The sequence below is a fragment of the Vicia villosa genome, unplaced genomic scaffold (assembly GCF_029867415.1).
Source record: "Vicia villosa cultivar HV-30 ecotype Madison, WI unplaced genomic scaffold, Vvil1.0 ctg.000098F_1_1, whole genome shotgun sequence".
NCBI lineage: Eukaryota > Viridiplantae > Streptophyta > Magnoliopsida > Fabales > Fabaceae > Vicia > Vicia villosa.
The window spans coordinates 1,128,154-1,151,022 of NW_026705010.1; the positions used below are offsets into that span (position 1 = coordinate 1,128,154).

The following is a 22,869-nucleotide window of genomic DNA, read 5'->3' on the forward strand; positions in this document are numbered from 1 at the left end:
TGATGATTGTCCCTTCGAATTCGCTAAAGGTACCTCTACTTGTTGCCTTCAACGACCTCCGATGACCCTTCGATTGTCCCGCCCATCCAATCAATAGGACTACCTACCCTGAATGGTAAGGATAGCCCTATCTCTCTCAGGAGAGCAAAAAGTATAGAAAAAGACCAAACTTATGGTAGTGTTCTTAATTTGATTGCTCAATTAAAAAGGTTTTTCGCACCTCTTTTTTCTAAAACTAAGGCTACGCTTTTAAGCTAAAGTCCTTAAACTTCTTTTCAAAACGAACAAACAAACATGAGCTAAGAAAATTAAGAGCCCATAGATAACTACGGATGAAAAGGATGCTAACACCTTCCCTTTTCATAATCTATCCCCCGAGCCTCTTTTTTCTTAAAAGGTCTTTTTCTTTTCTTTTTTCCCTTCCAAGATATTGGATAAAATAAAAGTCGGTAGCGACTCTTGCTCACCGCAACATTGTTTGCTTGCGAAAATAAAAGTCAGTTCTCCCACCGAGTTACAGGACTGGCGACTCTGCTGGGGAGTCTATAAGAGGGGTTCACCTTAGGGCTTAGTTCATTATAAATGTTTTCAAATTGTTTGTTTGTGTGCTTTATTTTTAAGGGTTTGTTTTGGGGTTATTTGTGGGAAAGATTCTAACCCGAATCTCGAGATGCCTTAGGTATGTGGCAATAGACCAAGGAGACTGTACGGCTCGTCCCGATATGGTTGATCTGGTGGCCACTGTTAGTGCGATACTTTGGTTTGTTCTGATGGCCCTTAAACTTAATCAAGGAGACATTAGGCTACCATGTAGTGTCATCAAGCACTAATATGCCCTTAGAACCCTAGTGGAACTTGACTTTAGCCTATTAGGAAGTAGCGAGATGGCCGAATTTGGATTCCTGACCGAAGTTGGTTGATACTCGAAGCTACCCTCATTGAGATCAATCTTCCAAGATGTTTTCGGTTAGCCATCCGAGCGCTAACTGAGATAATGCTTTCGAGAACGATCGGTGATATGAGACTCCCTAGAACCCGATTACTATTCTAGGACAGATTGAACCAACTAAACCTCAAGGGGGAGGGTACTCACCTATGGACTACATGCAAGCCTTTGAACCTAGGGTTTTTGGTGTGACTTGTTTGTGTTTGTTACTTACATGACATCATGACATCATAACATCATAACATAATGCCATAAGCATTTTACTAACCATTTCGAGGACCGAGGAATTTATCTTTGTTCTTTGTTGTAGGTCATGGCTCCCGTTACCAGGAATTTCATCAAAATCAACTTTTTAGGAGTACCTTCCGAGCTTAAGGAGTTAGTCTCCGAAATTCCCGGAGGTTCTCAATTCACCGAGAGATATGGTTATTTACCCAGACTGGTCACCTAAGGTTTTGAAGAAGATATGATGAGAGTTCTGTTCCAGTTCTTTGATCCTACGCATCACTGCTTCACTTTTCCCGACTATCAGTTGGTGCCCACCCTAGAAGAATTCTCTGAACTACTTGGTATACCCATTAGGAACCAGATGCCTTTCACAGGTTTGAAAGAAGTTCCGAAGTCTGAATTCATTGCAAGCGCCCTTTCTGTTGCAGAATCACAAGTGAAAACTCTTCCAGCAACTGCACAGGTATGCATCATTTCATCGGTAACTGAATGCTTCCTTATGCAGAGTTTTCTCTCATAATGCCAGGCAAAATAAGTTATTAACATAATAGTATATGTAGGTTGCTGCACAACAAGGTGCATATCTAGCTAGTTGCTTTAACCGCAATGATGAATGTAAAGAGCATCCAGAAGGACCTCGACGATTTACAGAATCTGGACATCATCGGTTTCTTCCCTTCCGGTAAACCATGTGTTTCATAATGCTTATATTGTTTTATGTATTTCTGAATTCATGTTGACATCTTGTTATTATGAAAAGGTATAAGCATTTTGGGCAATTTGCTCCACTTGGCGGGGAGCAGGCAGCAGCAGAACTTCCTGGAGACTGGGTTTCCATTGGTCACAACACTCAGTGGCTTTGGTATTCTGTATATGCAAGGTATTGCTGTTTATGATACAAAACAAACTTTGTTTTACTTTTTGTTAACCATATATTATTTATAGATACAAAACATTTGCTGCGTTATTCAACTTGCAACAAGCAAGTGAGCTGGCGCACACGGTATTTGGTCGTGTCTGATTGGACTAGAAGATTCGTATTCGGGAGGGACTCAAGTCGAGTTTAATTTGACCAACAAACAGAATAAACGTGTGAATTATTGTGTCTTGTTGTTTCTCTGTTAATTCTTGCACCTAATACTTCATGTATAGTGATCTCAATTCTTGATTTGAAACAGTTTGAGAAAGAATTACCACCAACGTTATTTGGACATGATATTGAGTTGATATGTTTTTGTTAATTTAAAAATCATTTTTTTTACCATAGTACAACTCAAATGATAAATCCATATGCAAATTCCAATTGAATATTTTCCACTGCATCAGATTTAATGTGAGATTCTAACTACTAAATTATTTGGAAAATAAAGTGATAATCAATTGCTTATAATAAATGAACACAATAATATAATCATAATCCAATGCAAATAAAACAGATAGAAATAACAGTGACTATAACTAGTAGATATTAAAATTACATTCACTTGAAAATTAAATTAAAGTTGGAGAGTTGAATCATGGGTAATACAAGTTAATTGGAGTATGGAACCATCCAAATAGGTGGTGGATCCGTCTTATTTACATTAGGAGTTAAGAGTTTGATGCTTGAATCTTGAAGGTTGAAAACACCCCAATCATGTCCACCATATGAATAATCTAAAGTCATCTTATCCCATCTATCATCACTAAAGTAAATTAAATTTTCTTTGTTATCACATTTCGAAGAATCCACTAACTTTGACTCATTAGCACCCACAAACACAACTTGACCTTCTAAAGAATTCATCTTTTCCCACTTTCTCTTCACCAAGTTAAGTTTGTAAACATTAAAATGTTTTGTTCTATAAGGACAAATTTCAACTTGATCTGATAAACAACTTCCTTCATAAACTACTTCACCATTAGCATTAACGAAGTTGCCAATGAATCTTTCTAACAACAAGAAATCTCTTTTAGACATCACCAAATAAAGTTTAGTTGAAAATTTATCAATTGAAAATTTTACCTCTTGTTCCTTATCTAAAATCATGGTTGGATAATTAATTTCCAAAACCTTTTTTGGAACCTTCAGATGAAGAAAATCCCATCCTTCAATTGATCCATCTTCATCCAAAGCATAAAGAATGTTATTATCAAACACAATATCAGAATATAATCGTTTTGCATCACTGAGCTCAACCCACGAAGCACTATGGTTATTGCAAAAAGCAATTATGCATGGGCTATCATACATGATAGCAAGGGTGTATTGTGAAGGAGATGGAGAAGACATCAACACTGCTTTGGATACAAAGGTTTTGCGAAGAGATTGGGCATAATAAGAGTAAAAGGGGACATTTGCATGTTTGATGAATGATCTGGTAAAAGGTGGAACATGAATAAAAGTGTTGGAAGATGGATTTAAAAGAAAAGGACAACCTTTGTTGTCAAGAAATATCAAGAAATTGTTTGAAGAACCTATACACCAAGCACCTCCATAAAAGTTGAAGATAGTGTTCCAAGTGTAGTATTTGTCGTGGAAAAGAACGAGAATGTTACGATGAACGTTGTTGTCTTCATAATCCGTTTCTTGGTTGAAAGAAGGAAGAATGACATATGGAGCCGATGGGAGGAAAGCCATACTCATTCAAGTTATGGTGTAATGCATTTGTAAGAGATTCTCAAAATTATATATAGCCAAAAATATTAAATCTTGCGTGTATATATTAATTATGTCTCCTTAACATCCCGATTTATTAGAATATTCAAGATCTTAAATCATCTTGATATATATTTGATTTTTTTTTAACGAGATCTTTGTCTAACTATTTGTTATATTAGATAGTAAAGATATATTCACTACAGCAAAAAAATATAGAGTAAGAAAACCAATCTTAGTAAAATTATAAATTTGGAAATCAGTATGAATAATAATATTATTTTTATTAAAATTTACTATAACAAAAAATATAAAGAGTAAGAAAACCAATCTTAGTAAAATTATAAATTTGGAAATCAGTATGAATAATAATATTATTTTTATTCAAATTTATTCAAATTAGTAATTTATATATGCAATGGAGTAAGGATAAAATTTATCATCAAACAATATCCTGATTTGTATATGTTTTTGATATGTATTTATTAGGTTCTTCTTATTCACGGTTTTAGAAAAAAAACTATTTTTACTTGAAAAAACAGAATTACAACTAATTTTATAAAATTATAATTTTTGAGTTCAGTACAAATAATTTTTTTAATTAAAATTTATTATTATATTATTTTATCAACTATCCAGATCTATATATGTTTTTATATAATGCACATATAAGGCACAAAAAATTAGATTTTTTGACAATAATAGGATAATATAGATCGTAAAAAATCAAAATATACAAGGGAGTAAGGATAAAATTTATTATCAAACAATCAAAATAAATTAAGTATCCTGATTTATATATGCTTTTTGATATTCTATTTATTAGGTTTTCCTTATTCACGCTTTTAACAAAATAAAAGATATTCTTACAAAATAAAAACAGAATTACAAGTAACTTTGTAAAATGTAATTTTTGAATTGAGTACAAATAAATATTCTTTTTTATTAGAATTTATTATTATACTATTTTATCAACTATCCAGATCTCTATATGTTTTTATATAATCCACATAAGGCACAAAAAAATTAGATTTTTGACAATAATAGGATAATATAGATCGTAAAAAAAAACACAAAAAACATTTATTGAGATATACAATGGAGTAAGGATAAAATTTATTATCAAACAATCAAAATAAATTAAGTATCCTGATTTATATATGCTTTTTAATATTCTATTTATTAGGTTTTCCTTATTCACGCTTTTAACAAAATAAAAACAGAATTACAAGTTACTTTGTAAAATATAATTTTTGAATTCAGCAAAAATAAATATTCTTTTTTATTAAATTTTATTATTAACTATTTTATCAACTATCCAAATTTATATATGTTTTTAAATATTACACTTAATAATTTTTCCTTACTCAAACTTTCAAAAGAATAAAAGATATTAAATAAAACAGAATAAAAATAATAATTGTTGTAAACCACAAGTCTTTTTCATCTTAAAAAATCTTTTTAAATTCTATTTGAATGCACATCTCTAAGTCCTATCATTTGTTGAATTAAGTTTTTGGTTAATACCTATTTTGCCCCCTGTCATATGTGGTGTAGTTAAAAAACCCCTGCAAAAAAAAAGTTGCAATTATTACCTTAACAAATTTGAAAAGTTTTAATTTGTACCTTTAGCCAGCCACCTCATCCAAAATGTTGATTTGGCAGTTTTTTTTTAAAATTTTTAATGAGTTGTTATTCCACCTCATTTAATGAAGATGGGTATTGACATTATTACCCTTACCTCTTACACCATTAAAAAACAAAATTTTATGTCATTTTTTCGTTTCATTTCAAACCATACTTTTAGGGTTCTTCAATCTATTCGTCTTCAACCTTGTCAACCTGTGTTCGTGAGTTTGCTCCGAAGGAGAATACGACTTCGCCTTGACTCAGTATCAAGCTCCATTCGTGTTTAATCTGACTCTGCTGATAAAAAAGGTATGTTTATTCTCTCAAAGTTTATATTCTTATACAAGTACAAGAATGTGGTCCCAAGTGAATATAGTTCTAAAATAGTGTACGGGTTTTTGTTTGTTTTCTGCAGGCATGGGTGTGTTTAGTTTAGTGTTTCACCATGGGGGAAATTTTGTGCAAGACAGTCATATGTATTACAGAGGCGGTATTGAGACTATTGTTGAAGGTCAGGACGAAGTTAAATGGAGTTTTTTTGAAGCTGTAAGTCTGGTTAAAGATTGGGGCTATGAAGGTTTTAGGCTATGGAGAAAGATTCCGCAAATGGATGAAGGCTTTACAAATGTTGTTGATGATGTAGGAGCTGCAAAAATTGGTAAGCATTGTATGTCTTATAAGGTTGATGGTCATGTTTGGGTAGAGCATGGTGTAAAAGGCATGATGACCAAGGTGCTATTACCTAATGTAGATGACTTCAACACCTCTAGTGAAGATGAATGCAGTGGTGATGAGGTTGATGCAGGACAATGTTTTGATGACAGTGAAGAGGATAGAGTAATTGAAGAAGAAAAAGAACAATTTGAAGAAATGGAGGTAGTTGTTCCAGCTAGTGGGAATAGGGTGGACATCAATGGGAAATCAGTAAGATTCAAGCTCTGTGCATCCAAGGACCCCAAAAAGATGAAACAAATGAGAATGCTAAAGAAGGTCAATGTTTTGGTTCCCAAGAGTGTCTTAGGATCTTGTTCAAAGAGGAACACAAGCAAAGGTGAAGATGTGGATTATGCTAGTGAGGAACTTGAAAGTGATGATGCTGATGAAAGTGACATAGATGACAAACCTTCCAAGCCAAAGTATGAGAAGTTCAGATCAGAGCTGCTTAACAAAGACTTCCAATTCAAATTAGGTATGGAGTTCATATCTCTTACTGAATTTAAAGATGCTATTAGGGAGTGGTCAATCTTAAATGGTAGAGAGATAAGTTTTGTTAAGAATGAGTCATATAGGGTTAGGGTTGAGTGCAAGGGTAAATGTGGCTTTTTAGCATTGTGTAGCAAAGTGGGAGACAACCACACTTACTAGATAAAGACATGGGTGGGGACCCACACATCTGCAAGGGTATTGAATAACAAGTCTGCCAATTCCAAGTGGGTATCTAAGTTAGTGGTAGAAAAGAGGAAGTCACAAGGTAAAGTCAAATTTTCTGAAATTATGTCTGAACTTAGACAGAAATATTTAGTGGGCATAAGCAAAGGGAAAGCTTGGAGAGCAAAAGCTATGGCTGAGGAAATAATTGAAGGTGATGCAAAGGAACAATATAATATGTTATGGAGTTATGCAGATGAGTTGAGAAAACATTGTGCTGGGAACACTGTCAAGCTGAACACTGAGAGAATTAGTCCAACACTACCACCAAGATTTGGTAGATTTTACTTCTGTTTTGATGGATGCAAGAAAGTGTTTACCAAGGGTTGTAGACCATTTATAGGGGTAGATGGGTGTCATCTAAATACACAATATGGAGGTCAGTTGTTAATTGATGTAGCAAGGGACCCAAATGACTAATATTATCCTTTGGCATTTGGTGTGGTGGAGGCTGAGACAAAAGAAAGCTGGAGATGGTTTATGCAATTGCTAATGGAAGACATTGGAGTTGGGAGAAAGTATGTTTTTATTTCAGACCAACAAAAGGTAATGCTAATGTTGCTTATTCATTTTTATGTTAAACTGCTTATAGAGTTTTGTTGATGTTATACGCTTTTAATGTTATGTGTGTTGTTGGTTTTAGGGGCTTGTTAGTGTCTTTGAGGAAATGTTTGAGCAAAATGAACACAGGGTCTGCCTCAGACATTTGTATGCAAATTTCAAGAAGAAATTTGGTGGTGGAGCTGCCATTAGGGACCTTTTAATGGGGGCTGCAAATGCAACATACTTCCAGGCTTGGGAGAAGAAGATGAATGAGCTTAAACAACTTGATAAGAAGGCATGGGATTGGCTGATGGGAGTGCCAACCAAACTATGGTGTAAGCATTCATTTTTATTTTATCCTAAGTGTGACGTTTTGATGAATAACTTGAGTGAATCATTCAATAGTACCATATTACAAGCTAGGGATAAACCAATACTCACTATGGTAGAATGGATTAGGAACTATATGATGAATAGGATAGCTAATAATATTGTGAAGCTTGATAAGTGGAAGCACAATGTCATGCCCAATCCTAGGAAAAGGCTTGATAAGGAAACTCATTTAAGTGGAAAATGGATGCCTACATGGGGCAGTGGTGATTTGTGGCAAGTCCATCACCCATATAATGGATTGCAATTTGTTGTTGATCTTGGGAAAAAAACTTGCACTTGTTGCTTTTGGGATCTTGTAGGCATACCTTGTAGGCATGGTGTTTCTGCATTGCAATATCAGAATTTAGATCCTGAGAAGTATGTTGAGCCTTGTTACATGAGAGAAGCTTACAGGGCATGTTATGAAAACAATGTGAGTCCAATAAATGGCATGGACATGTGGCCTACTGTGGATGCTGAAGACTTGTTGCCACCACAATACAAGAAGGGACCTGGAAGGCCTAAGAAATTGAGGTTTAGAGAGTTGGATGAGAGTGGTTCAAGGACGAGGAGGGTAGGTGTAGCATATAGATGTACAAAGTGTGACAAATTTGACAATAATTCTAGGAAGTGTCAAGCTAAGGAGCAAGATCCTAATGCACTGAAGAGAAAGGTATTGTGTTCATATCTTTGTTTACAATGTTGTTGATATATTTATGTCTTTCTTATATTTGTTACTTAATAATGCAGAGATATACTCCCAGGACCAAAGTCTCTAAAATATCTGAAGCAACTACTGCAAATGTTGATGGAGGTGGGAGTGTGGCTGATGGACATCAAGAGGATACTGCAAATGTTGATGGAGGTGGGAGTGTGGCTGATGTACATGTGGAAACTGTAACACCCTTCTAAACCCCGCAGAAATTAATAGAATAAATCAGAGTAAAACATGAAACAAGGGTGCCACAATTAATTAAAACAAATAAACCACATTATAGTCTTAAGTCATGTTTTATTAGGAACGAATTTACCAAAACACAATCATATTCATCACAGCGGAATAAGAATACATCACCAACATGACTAATGGAAATATAATCCAACACCAAATAAAATAGAGTAATCTCATAAAACTCTAAACTATCGTCCCCCAGTGTTACAAGACCAGAGCATGACCGACACGACCCAAAACAACGGATAAAATCTACGAGTCATCCTCACCGAGCACTAATGCCGCTACTCCTCAATCTGAAAATTGTCAACAAGTAAGGGTGAGTCTCATTCTCAATTAATCAATGTTATGCATTCATAAGTAACAAAACATCATAATATATCATTTACCCAATTTGTCATATATTCAGATTTCATTCATCATTCATCAATTCATACAACAATAAATCATACAACATAACACTGGAATCCATCCAATCATGTTATGACAAAATGCATTTTGACTCAACTAACACTATGCCTGTGGTACCAATCATCATCTGGGGAATAAATACACCGACCAATCCAACATCAACAAGATACGGCCCTGCCAGCACAGATTCCACACAATGGGAATCATTCCCTTCACTGTATCCAACATCATCAAGATACAGATTCACAATGCTTATGAATGAATGCAAACATATATGCAACATACTTATACCATCATCAACAAATGAGTAAAATCATATTATACTCACATCATCATCATCATCATCATCAAAGTATGTTCATATACATTAACATCATTCAAAATAACTCAATCATCATTCAATCAAAATCAATCATGAATTAATCACAAGATTATTTCATCATAAACATCATTCAATCATCACCGTCATATTATCATAAAATCATAATAATAATCACAACAAATCCATCACTGCATCAACACATTGTCACATTAACGAATATATGTGCACAATGTTACATTCAATCATACATGTCAACATATAACATACAATAATCACCTTAATTAATAATAATAACATATCATCCACCGTCACATTAAAACATGGCCATACTCACACAATTCCACATATGCACAATGTATATAGCCAAAGAAATTAAATAAATTTTTAAAATCATTTAGGCCACCGCCCATCTCACCATTTCATCATATAAAATATTTAATTTTCTTTACTACGCCCAGAACGGCACTAAGAAAGGATACACGGATCAAAAGATACGCTATTTCAAAGTTTGGGAAATATTCTGAACAGCAGGGTCCGCTGAGCGACCGTCTAGCGCAAATTCCAGTAGCGTTCTCGCGATTCTGCAGAAATTCAGTTCTGTGACAGACCTGCGATTCCGCTACAAATCCACCCAAAATCGATTCTAAACATCATATACAGCCATACAAATATCGATTTCATCATCACACATCATTATACATCAAAACAACACATCAATAACCAACAATATATACAAATTCATCAATTATCCCAAATCATAACTTACCTAACAATATCAAATCCCAGTATACCCAATCGAATAGAATCATACGTTAATCCATCCTATTACCCATAATCACATAATAGAAATTAACCGGAAGAGTCCCCCTCACCTTAGCCAAGAATCTGGACTTTTCTCCTTCTTCTCCATCAAATCCGTAAGTCTCTTTTCACCACTTTCAGCAAGAATCTCCAATCTTCAAACCCGCTTATCTCCCTCATCGAGAACTTCCATGACACGAATTAATATATCAAATCGAAGGAAATTTCGTGTAGAATCCGAATCTTTAAGAATTACCTGATTTGGAGTTACGAGCAGAAAGTTATGACCCATTTTGTGAGGGCTGCACCATGAATACAAAAATCTCTTTTCTCCATAAATTCTCCTTCTCTCCCTCCTAGGTTTTCCTTCTCTATTTCTCAATTTTCTCTTATTTCCCTGTTTTATTAAAACATGACATAATTTAGTAATGAGCTCAACACTTAACACCCCCTCATTACTAAATACCCCACTTGGCCCAAAGACCAATACTCCATAATTCTTCCAATTAGTTCAACAAAAATACCAAATAATTCTAAATAATAATTTAATTTCCGATTAAATTAAAATTAGAAAATATGGGGTGTTACAACTCTCCCCCACTAAAAGAGTTTTCATCCTCGAAAACATACTTCAAGTGAAAAGTCTCGGATATGAGTCCTTCATCTGACTCTCCAGTTCCCAGGTAACATTTCCCTAGTCGATGCTCAAGATTCATCTGACATAACCAACAGAAAGCATGTCTCATACATTCAATCTCAGCTCTGACATCGCATTCGACCACCTAATGGCGTACCACTTGCTATATCTCCAAAAGGTTAACGACAATGAAACGTCCAGGTCCGACCCATACAATACGCCCAATAACTGAATAATATAATTACTCAATCTATGGTATGATCACACCTTATCAACACTGCAGTAATGCATACCATCTACCGAACTTACCAACCTTAGACACACTTTTCCATCTGAGCGATAAAATAATACTTACACTTTTCACCAACCGCTTCCTTCAAGAAACTCAATAACAACATTCCTCTATCATTGAATTTCAACTATTTGACTCCTCTCAAGTCACACCAGCAATTATCCAACACGTTACATTCCGCTTTTGATGCACTATCCTTATTACTCATTACAATCATCATCCCCAATTAGATTTTTTAGTTTTGCCCAATTCCAACTCTCTTTAGTCATTTGTTTAAAATCCTCCTTTACCATACATGGTACTAATTTACCACTTAGCAATACTTATACTCATTCAACAACAAATTCCTGAGTTACTACATCTATTAAGACACTCCAACCATCGGAACGAGTACACATGAGTAGTTATAATCACACTCATCAACCTCAATATACCATTGCTTACAGAATAGCTCAATTGAGTCCCACTCTTCTCCGAGAATTAAATCAACTTCGTCCTTCATAGAGTATAATTCCTCATTATATCTGGAAATCTAAAATAATAACTTTCAACAACACAAAATTATTATAGCATCATATAGTATCAACTCATCATCTTAACTCCGCCGAATACATACTCGTTAACTACGTACAATCACAATAACATATTCATCATCTCGGCAATTATTCAAAAGGGTTCCAATTCTCTGTTACAACATCCTTACATCCACTGGATCATAAATCCAACATATAGATCAATACATGTTCTCTACGTAGGCTCCCGACATATTTATTCCTCACTGCCCACGAGTAGTACTCACAACACAACTCCACATCACACTTTTGTTGTGCGACTCTGATTACCTTACTTAAGTCACCGTCCAATATGTTGCACTCTTTCATATTCACTTCTTCCTAAATTCACACAACATAGTGAGTGATTATTCTCACGGCTTAGTATTCATGACATCTTATACCATTAAGGTAACAAACAATCTCATCCCTTCTATATGATTCTGTCTACTATCAACAAGAGATTAAGGGTGATCAAGTCCTCAATTTGTCAATAGATAGCCGACAACCATATTTAAGCATAAACTGTCGTTACTACATAATAGTGTCCTTTCTGAGTTTGCACTCAACTCATTAACATCGTCATAGTCCAATAATTCACTACGGTATCCTTCTTCTGGAATATTCTTTCAAAGCTCAAAAACATCAAGAACACAAACCCGCTCACTAAACCTCATCATACCATTCTCGTCGATTCTGAATTCACCGTCTTTACCTTGGTAATTCAAAGTCAACTTATCGATCAACTCAACATCAGTTTTCTGACCTTCTCTAATCCCGTCAAGAATACCACTAGTCATCTTTAGCATACCCAATCTAACACTATTAGGAGTACCTTCACATATCAACCTCAAATCTCTAAATTGTTCAATTAAATCCAACTTTTTCACAATTAGCTCTAACATATTTAAAGACTTCTTACTTAACGCATAAGCTACTACTTTCTGATTTTGCATCAATACACCATCCAAACTCATCAGTGACGCATCACAATATACCACAAACGGTTCTAAAGTTTATTTCACCTTTACTATTAATCTACCCTCACTTAAAATCCATCGACACTCAAATCATATTTATTACCGAACATCTCATCAACTTATTCATCAACAACATATTCTACTCAACTTCGTTTCAAACAATCACGGTAGTAGGCATTCCTATTCAACAAGTTTCATGCTTCCTTAACCGACCTTAGAGTCTCTCCTCATAGGATTAATCTACTGTATTTATAACTCTCCCATAAGGTAGAACATAATCTCTCCTCTTCGTAGGTTCAAACGGCACATTAATCCTACGCTCAGAACTCAATATATGAATTTTCCAACGTCATCCGAAATGCAACATCGACATCATGCAACGACACTCTATACAATATCTCCAAAACTCCTCAAATGGTACATTTAATTCCTAAAATTTCTTCTCAACAAACCTTTTAATTATTCCTTCAATCCATTCAACTCTGACACTGACATCCCGTACAGTACCAACAAACAAATCTAGTTCTAAGAACAAGCGTAACCGCAACTTCACCTCTTTCCAACATCATCCTGTCACAATTAAATATGTTACAGCTTCTGCACCCATTTTTATAACAAAGTTCGTCTCGTTAGCTTTCCGACGCTTCAAACAGAACTCGAATCGAACGTCCAGAACTCCAGTTATGAATTTTCGAAGTTTCATAACGATTCAGCAATTTCCCTGCGTTTTGCTTACGGAAATACCGCTCCAAAACTCATCTTCTTCAAATCAATCACATTCAAAACAACCCCTTATCATATCTCTTTGCTTCCAAACTTCTTATAACTTGAGCAACACTTCCCATCACCGAAGTTCGATTTCTGAAACGTCACGACAGCAATCCTCTTTGCAAACTTGCAACTGAACCTCTTCCAAGAAGCAAGGCTTCTCTCCCACTTCACTCAAACCAACTCCTGCAACAAAACAAACAAGTATCGACAGTGATTCACTTACATGTCACATACCAAGGGATAATACGACGATAGTATTCAACTGTCGCACAATTCAACTAACTCGACAATTGGCCGGACGGACCGACCTACTCTGATACCACTATTCTAACACCCTTCTAAACCCCGCGGAAATTAATAGAATAAATCAGAGTAAAACATGAAACAAGGGTGCCACAATTAATTAAAACAAATAAACCACATTATAGTCTTAAGTCATGCTTTATTAATAGGAACGAATTTACCAAAACACAATCATGTTCATCACAGCGGAATAAGAATACATCACCAACACGGCTAATGGAAATATAATACAACACCAAATAAAATAGGGTAATCTCATAAAACTCTAAACTATCGTCTCACAGTGTTACAAGACCAGAGCATGACCGACACGACCCAAAACAACGGATAAACTCTACGAGTCATCCTCACCGAGCACTAATGCCGCTACTCCTCAATCTGAAAATTGTCAACAAGTAAGGGTGAGTCTCATTCTCAATTAATCAATGTTATGCATTCATAAGCAACAAAACATCATAATATATCATTCACCCAATTTGTCATATATTCAGATTTCATTCATCATTCATCAATTCATACAACAATAAATCATACAACATAACACTGGAATCCATCCAATCATGTTATGACAAAATGCATTGTGACTCAACTGACACTATGCATGTGGTACCAATCATCATCTGGGGAATAAATACACCGACCAATCCAACATCAACAAGATACGGACCTGCCAGCACATATTCCACACAATGGGAATCATTCCCTTCATTGTATCCAACATCATCAAGATACAGATTCACAATGCTTATGAATGAATGCAAACATATATGCAACATACTTATACCATCATCAACAAATGAGTAAAATCATATTATACTCACATCATCATCATCATCATCAAAGTATGTTCATATACATTAACATCATTCAAAATAACTCAATCATCATCAATCACATCATTCAATCAAAATCAATCATGAATTAATCACAAGATTATTTCATCATAAACATCATTCAATCATCACCGTCATATTATCATAAAATCATAATAATAATCACAACAAATCCATCACCGCATCAACATATTGTCACATTCACGAATATATGCGCACAATGTTACATTCAATCATAAATGTCAACATATAACATACAATCATCACCTCAATTAATAATAATAACATATCATCCACCGTCACATTAAAACATTGCCATATTCACACAATTCCACATATGCACAATGTATATCACCAAAGAAATTAAATAAATTTTTAAAATCATTCAGGCCACCGCCCATCTCACCATTTCATCATATAAAATATTTAATTTTCTTTACTACGCCCATAACGACACTAAGAAAGGATATACGGATCAAAAGATACGTTATTTCAAAGTTTGGGAAAAATTCTGCACGGCAGGGTCTGTTGAGCGACCGTCTAGCGCAAATTCCAGTAGCGAACTACATTGGACCTCCGCTTAGCGACTCAAAGAAAAATAATCGTCGCTAAGCGAGACTAGCTCCGCTTAGCGACATCGCGATTCTGCAGAATTTCAGTTCTGCGACAGACCTGCGATTCCGCTACAAATCCACCCAAAATCGATTCTAAACATCATATACAGCCATACAAATATCGATTTCATCATCACACATCATTATACATCAAAACAACACATCATTAACCAACAATCTATACAAATTCATCAATTATCTCAAATCATAACATACCTAACAATATCAAATCCCAATATACCCAATCGAATCGAATCATATGTTAATCCATCCTATTACCCATAATCACATAATAGAAATTAACCGGAAGAGTCCCCTCTCACCTTAGCCAAGAATCTAGATTTTCTCCTTCTTCTCCATCAAACCCGTAAGTCTCTTTTCATCACTTTCAGCAAGAATCTCCAATCTTCAAACCCGCTTATCTCCCTCATCGAGAACTTCCCTGACATGAGTTAATATATCAAATCGAAGGAAATTTCGTGTAGAATCTGAATTTTTAAGAATTACCTGATTTGGAGTTACAAGCAAAAAGTTATGACCCATTTTGTGAGGGCTGCACCATGAATACGAAAATCTCTTTTCTCCATGAATTCTCCTTCTCTCCCTCCTAGGTTTTCCTTCTCTATTTCTCAATTTTCTCTTATTTCCCTGTTTTATTAAAACATGGCATAATTTAGTAATGGGCTCAATACTTAACACCCCCTCATTACTAAATACCCCACTTGGCCCAAAGACCAATACTCCATAATTCTTCCAATTAGTTCAACAAAAATACCAAATAATTCTAAGTAATAATTTAATTTCCGATTAAATTAAAATTAGAAAATATGGGGTGTTACAGAAACAGACCCAGAGTTGGATGCATTGCTAAATGATATGATGGCTCTTTATGAAGAACAACAATCACAAGTTTACAACCCCACACAACCAGCTGCTATGCAACCTCCTACATCACATGAAACTCAACCTGCTGCAAGGAAGGAAACACCCCATGCTGTTACTAATGTCAAAAAATCTTCAACTAAGAAAAAGGTCATGACTGGGAAGCCATCAAGAAAGAGGGTCAGTGAAAGATTGAAATAAGTGAAAAATGCAAAAAGACATGGTGGGCCTGGATCAACACCTGAAGCACCTTTGACCATTTATGATGAAGATGGTGGTAGTACATCAAAGAAGATCTCAAAGAAGAAGTGGAAGGGCATTGCTAGGCGCATGACTCAGTAGTTATCAGCATTTTGAAACATTTATGTGTTACTGTCATTTTGTTAAGCACATAATGTGCATTTTTGTAACTTTGACTTATTCTATGTGATGCACATAATGTGCCCATAGTTTGCTTAAACACATAATGTGTATTTTTGTAACTTTGCTTATCAGAACATATTAACTTTCACTTCACTTTGGTATCAATTGAATATGTTAATTATGTATCATTCAAGTTATTTTCTGTCACTTCACTTCATTTAGTTCTTCTTTCAAGTTATTTTCTGTCATCATTCCAACATGGCCTAATTTATCAAAACAAAACTCATAAGAGTAATATCAGGACAAAGCTCATAAGAGTAATATTAGAACATAAATTACAACTTCATATAACATAAGCAATTACAAAAGCTTCTCATTTGACTTTTTTGTCACATGAACATAAGAAGGAAAATAAAACATAAGTTACAGCTATTTTGTGAACTTATTTTTTACATGAACTGAGTAAGAAATGAACCCACATACAAATAAACCCAACTATTACATAATTCATCTTCTTTTTCAACTCATCGATCTTTTTCTCCATGGCTTCCATCTTGAATGAAAAATCTCTCTCAATTTTCCTTATCATTTCTACTGAACCTACATCAGATCGCTAAAATCTCTTTCACCAGAAATTTCATCATCCCAAAGAAATGCATTGCAATCATCTCCTTTACCCTAAAACTTACACTTCCAGTATTTTCTCCCTGGATTTGCAACTGATTTTGAAACAAACAATTTCATGGAGACATTGTGGCCATATTTGGGAGTTACTCTACCATTTGAAAATAAGCTTGAGTTGGAAGAAATTGGTTAACTCATGTTACTAGAATTGAGACACCAAACGAGATGTGAAGAGTAGAAAATAAACAGCTTCAGAGAAAGGGGAAGAAGATGATGAAACGAAAAAATGGGTTAGGGCATATAAAAATTTCTTTTTTAATGGTGTAAGAGGTAAGGGTAATAATGTCAATACCCATCTTCATTAAATGAGGTGGAATAACAACTCATTAAAAATTTTAAAAAAAAAATTGCCAAATCAGCATTTTGGATGAGGTGGCTGGCTAAAGGTACAAATTAAAACTTTTCAAATTTGTTAAGGTAGTAATTGCAACTTTTTTTGGCAGGGGGTTTTTCAACTACACTTCATATGGCAGGGGACAAAATAGGTATTAACCCTTAAATTTTTCTAAGAAACATGCAAACTACTACCTCACACATGACCACAATAATTTAGGTGAGTAATAATGGTAACTGAAGTGTAGTTTGTCTTAACCACACAATTATGTAAATAATAATAATTTACTAAAAATAAATAAAATATATAACATATGAGGTTGAATAAACAATACTCCTATAACGTGAGCAAGTTTTAGTTTGAGCGAGTTTTAGTTTATTCCTACAAATTATTTTTATATATATATATATATTTTTTTTTTAATTTCCCTTGTAATGTTTACTCTCTATTTGTTTGGCCCCTTACGTGACCTAACATGTTTAAGTAGATTTTTATTTATTTTTTAAAATTACGTGAATTTGTTTATTTTTTTATTTTATTTTTTTTTAAATTTGGAAAGATAAATTAAAATTCACTCAAATTGCTGAAATAAACTAATTTAAATCACGTGTACCTAATTTATGACCCACTCTATATGATCTTTTCATGGCCCAAATCTTGCTTTCATGTTTTTCGGTGCAACATGATCAGACTGCGCCACTATTTCGTGGTGGAATTAAAAATGAAAGAGATTGCGGAAGTTGCACATGTGATTCAAAGGAGATTGCAGAGGGTGCGGTTGAGCGAAGCTTCACATGTGATATATGCATCATGATGCATATATCTTTGGCTGACATATGAACTATACTATATTCATGGTACATATGGGATTTTTAACATGAACAACATCAACACTTCCTAAGAACATCTATAATATAAGAAAGAAAGATGTTCCAGTTAATACAAAAAATGTCCTTTGTTCTGATTGGTCAATCACAACTATTTGGGGGTAAAGATGTTCTAGTTAATACAAAAATGCCCTTTGCTCTAATCGGTCAATCACAACTCTTTGAGGGGTAAAACAAGTCCATTAATTTATTCCCCCAACTCGATAACTTTTTTGTACGTCTAATTAATGCTTAATTGTTTTCCCATACAAACTGATTCTTTTTCTCTACAGATACACACCCAAACACATAAGTTGAGTTTGGTTTTCGAACTATCATCACCATTGCTTCGTATATGATGATTTCAAAAAGCACACATCAAATAAATACCCTAGCTCTGCTGTTGAAACCCATCTCATAAATCTTCATTCCTAAAAACTGATTTTATCTCCCTCCTATTTTCTGTAAGTTAATCTCTTCTCTAAAGTTAGTATTTTCTTCAATCCTTGATATGCATATTTTCAACGCTTCTTGTCGAAAACACGTTGTCGCACGCTCGCGAAAATGAACAGAGTCGCCACCAATATATTTATCCCATAAGGGAAAGGAATATCAGAAAACCTAAAAAAGGAAGGAACAAGGTCTTGCGACCAGAGAATCAAGGTACGGGAGTCGGTTACGCGAGGGGAAGGTGTTAGCACCCCTCACGCCCATCGTACTCGATGGTATCCACCTATGTTTGTTGCTATCTAAAGGTGTATAAATCTAAAGCTTAATTACTAAGGGAATGCATGCAAATGAAAGAAGAAGAAACACGGGGAAAAAAAGGTTTATAAATAGTTGTGCTCGCTTAGGCCCCGCGACCTAATGCCTACGTATCCTTTTCAGGAATCAGAGCGCCGTAGTTCGCCTCTTTAGTTTTTTGTTTGTTTTTGTGTTTTTTAGTGGAACAGTTACATTCACACTCCGCTGCTCGACCTCTGGAGTCTTAAGCTGGGAATGGAGCGGAAATAACGTGTCCGATTAGGAGAAAGAATGCCCTGAAGGCAAGAGAAAGAATGCCTCGGAGGCAAGAGAGGGAAGAGAGAAAGTTGGTTTGTGTTTTTTATGGTGTAAGTCCATGATGAACAAAACCCAATACAAGGTTCCGCACCACTTCATTACTTTGATTAGGTCTGAACCTTTATTAAGTGTTTTAGATGTTTTTGGTTGAGTGTTTTTTAAGGGATTTTAATCTGCGAGTTGAATCACATAGAATGTATGATGTCAAAGAAACAGATTAGGGAATGAATCCCACTCATTTCTCTACATGGATAGAGAAACAGATTAGGGAATGAATCCCACTCATTTCTCTAATAATCGAGAAACAGATTAGGGAATGGATCCCACTCATTTCTCTTTGTAGTGATCGAGAAACAGATTAGGGAATGGATCCCACTCATTTCTCTCTCACTAAGTGTTCGAGAAACAGATTAGGGAATAAATCCCACTCGTTTCTCTCCCACTTTTAATGTGATTCGTCTCTTCCTTTGTTAAGTGTTTTAAAGTTGAAAAGGAAAATAAACAAAACTAGCCTAAGATGAAAACTAGCCTAATATGATGGGAACCTCTAATTCCTAAAGTTGTCATGGTTTCTACCTAATGGTTAGGAGCAAAAAGCGGCATGAAAGTATAAGCATAAGCGGAGATCGAAATTACAAGTAAAATTTACAAGTAAACAATGATACAAAATTAGTGCAAAAATGACTAAAAGAATGACTTGAAATATGGTACAAAACATGGAAGCAAATGATGCAAAATATAGTACAAAAGTCGAATTAAAATACTATTATTTTTATATGGTTTTTATATGACAAAAACAAGAATTCTAATCAAGCAAAAGAATTACAATAATATCCTAAACTAATATTTTTTTGTGATCATTTTTATGTGTCAAAAAATTGGATTAAAGTCTAAAAAGATAGTGGAAAAATTATTTACAAGAAATAGGAAAAGATCTAATTAAAACCTAAATCTATTAATCAAACAAAAGGGAAACAGGGGGTGTAAACCAAATTGAATTGTGTGAAGAGTAGGGCGCAGGGCCCAGTGAGCCCGGCCCAAACAGAGTGTTTTTGTTGCTTGTTTGCAGAATTCTGAATACCAAAAAGGAACATGGGCCAGTGGGGGTTGATGTAAACAATTCGGCCCAGATGTTTGATTTAATCCATATCAGATTTTGTTATCATTATTACTAACAGAACAAAATAAAATAAAAATAATAAAACAAAAAGAAAGTGGAAAATGAAATGGGGATTAGGGTTTGGTCGTAGTGACCATTCAGATTTTCGTTTGCAGCCTCCCCCTCAATGACTCGCTCGCGAAACAGCGGTGGTACGGCGGAGAAACTCGTCTTCTCCGGCCGAAACCTGAACTCGCCTTCGCTCCTCTCCCCTATCCTCTATCTCAACCTCACTCTATTCGCCTCATAACTGAAAAAACCTAAAATCTCGAATAAACACACTCGAATCATGAATCGAGCTAGCAGGCATGGGGGAATCGTTCAGCAAGTTCGGAGTTATCTTAAAGTGTCAAGAAAACATACAAAGAAATGGATTTCGGTGACTCACCTGGGCGACGAAGTGTCGAAGTGGAGAATTCGCGTTCCTTGCAGATGATTGAATCGCGAACTAAACGCGAGGGCGATTTCAACAAATGTAAATTTCTGTTACTCTTCTCCCTCTTGCACTATCTTTTTCTTCTTCTTCGTGTTGATTCTGAATCTTTCTTTTTTCTTTCGCGATGATGATGATGCGTAGCCTGATGTGTAGCCTGTGGTGAGGTACTGGTGAATGGTGATGGAGCAAAGGCTTAGCACACCTTCATTCAGAGTTCAATGGTGGAACTCTAAGGAAGGCTTATGGTTGTGCTTTGGTGATGGTGAGGGTGGAAGGTGACGTGAAGAGGTTTTTCTGTTGTCAAGATTGAAGAAAGATTGAAGCTGATTGGAGAAGGTTGAAGAGTGTTATGAAGGTGATTATGGAGAATTGGTGATGTTGCAGAGAGTGATGAATGAACAAAAATGGTGGAGGCTGAAGGTTGGTGAATGAAGTGGAAATGGTCCAGACTGATTCTGAAGGAGGAGCTCAAGTTATATAGAGGTGAGTTTCTCTGAATTTTCTGTTAGGATTCAGTTGAACTCTAGTATTCTGTTTTGAATTCAGTTTGGCAGTTGGGGAGTTAGTTACATAGGTTGGTTACAGTTAGTTATAGGTTATCAACTCTGAGAACTTATTGGGTTTTTTTTTTTGTTTATTTGACTGATATGTGAACTGTTTTATGGTATATGCAGGGCTGTTATGGATAAGTTTGGAAGCCGGTTTCGATACACACAGTGCTGCTGCAACATATCACAATATCGTGGAGACTTGTGTTCAGATGGAGGTCGCAATTTTTCACCATTTTCTGGGGCAGCAGTACAGCAGCATATCAAGACTAGGACAGTGATGGTTTAGCTTAGATCTCTTGATGTAATATGCCTTTTAATGGATGACTTTTGTTGTATGATCTTGGACACTTATAAATAATGGAGGATGACCCAGAAAATGGTTGAAGGATAAAAGCCTTGACTTCGAGATACCCTTAGAATAATAATAGGATTTGTAGTATCTTGTAATGGTTCTTGAAATTGTCTTGTAGTGATTTTGTAATGAAGTTTGGAAGATTGTAATGAATGGATTTTGTGGAGTTGGATATTTGAATATAATGTAGTGAATGTGTAACTTAGTATCTTGAACCTTCTTTTTCCTTTTTTGCGTTCCCATTATACGAGAGTGAATGTGTAATGATGGGTGCGCTTGATTCTCATAATTTTTGTATTAAAAACCATACAAAAGCAATCTTGAATCAATCTTTGACAAGTCATAATCTTAGGACCTGACTCCCATCCATTAATCTTGATCACCAATTTGAATACATGAAATCATTTAACTGACTTCAAATCCAAATCAAACTTGCATTCTTATTGCAACTCTAACTTCAAGTTCACATTAACTCACTTTATAAACATCGAGTCATAAACAACTGAGAGAACGAACGGTTGCCTTGGTCATAATGATTAGATCATACCACTTCTTGTACCATGGCTTTAATAAATGAATATGTGATCTCAAATGTTATGAATAAGGAATTTCAACCATCTTTCCCTTGATGAGGCTTGATAGAGAAAAACCCTTATAACTGGGGGATAGAGAAACCCACGATGAATAATCAAATCGAAACCCTAATTTCCAAAATCTTTGATTCCAAGGCCAAGGTATTGATCGATGAATGAGTGTTAATGACCTAACGAATGCATGAATATGGAAGCAATAAGCCAGTTAGAAATAAAATTAGATGGGCAAATTTTGGGGTGCAACAGCTGCCCCTATTTAATCGTCTTAAACCTGAAAGTGAGATTGGCGTTAGCCTTTCGAGCATTCGAGGTAGAAGAAGATTAAATACCAAGTGA

General features: G+C 35.1%; 3 protein-coding genes and 1 long non-coding RNA gene across 4 annotated transcripts; 3 read left to right on the forward strand and 1 right to left on the reverse strand.

Annotated features, from left to right (window-relative positions):
- The first annotated feature begins 1,535 nt into the window (after positions 1-1,535).
- On the forward strand, positions 1,536-2,387 carry LOC131624019 (external alternative NAD(P)H-ubiquinone oxidoreductase B1, mitochondrial-like). Its single transcript, XM_058895017.1, has 4 exons — positions 1,536-1,637; positions 1,735-1,856; positions 1,935-2,054; positions 2,154-2,387. The coding sequence occupies exons 1-4, from the start codon at positions 1,536-1,538 to the stop codon at positions 2,239-2,241; spliced, it is 432 nt and encodes a 143-aa protein (XP_058751000.1). The 3' UTR covers positions 2,242-2,387.
- Positions 2,388-2,705: 318 nt separating this feature from the next.
- LOC131624020 (putative F-box protein At5g55150) lies at positions 2,706-3,794 on the reverse strand. Its single transcript, XM_058895018.1, has one exon. The coding sequence runs from the start codon at positions 3,792-3,794 to the stop codon at positions 2,706-2,708; it is 1,089 nt and encodes a 362-aa protein (XP_058751001.1).
- Positions 3,795-5,663: 1,869 nt separating this feature from the next.
- LOC131624021 (uncharacterized) lies at positions 5,664-16,334 on the forward strand. The gene is made up of 5 exons (XM_058895019.1): positions 5,664-5,750; positions 5,857-7,415; positions 7,513-8,457; positions 8,535-8,681; positions 16,074-16,334. The coding sequence occupies exons 2-5, from the start codon at positions 7,350-7,352 to the stop codon at positions 16,332-16,334; spliced, it is 1,419 nt and encodes a 472-aa protein (XP_058751002.1). The 5' UTR covers positions 5,664-5,750; positions 5,857-7,349.
- Positions 16,335-20,664: 4,330 nt separating this feature from the next.
- Positions 20,665-22,129, forward strand: LOC131624008 (uncharacterized). Its single transcript, XR_009290418.1, has 3 exons — positions 20,665-21,076; positions 21,179-21,520; positions 21,712-22,129. It is a non-coding gene; the product is annotated as an uncharacterized LOC131624008 (long non-coding RNA).
- The last annotated feature ends 740 nt before the right edge of the window (positions 22,130-22,869 follow it).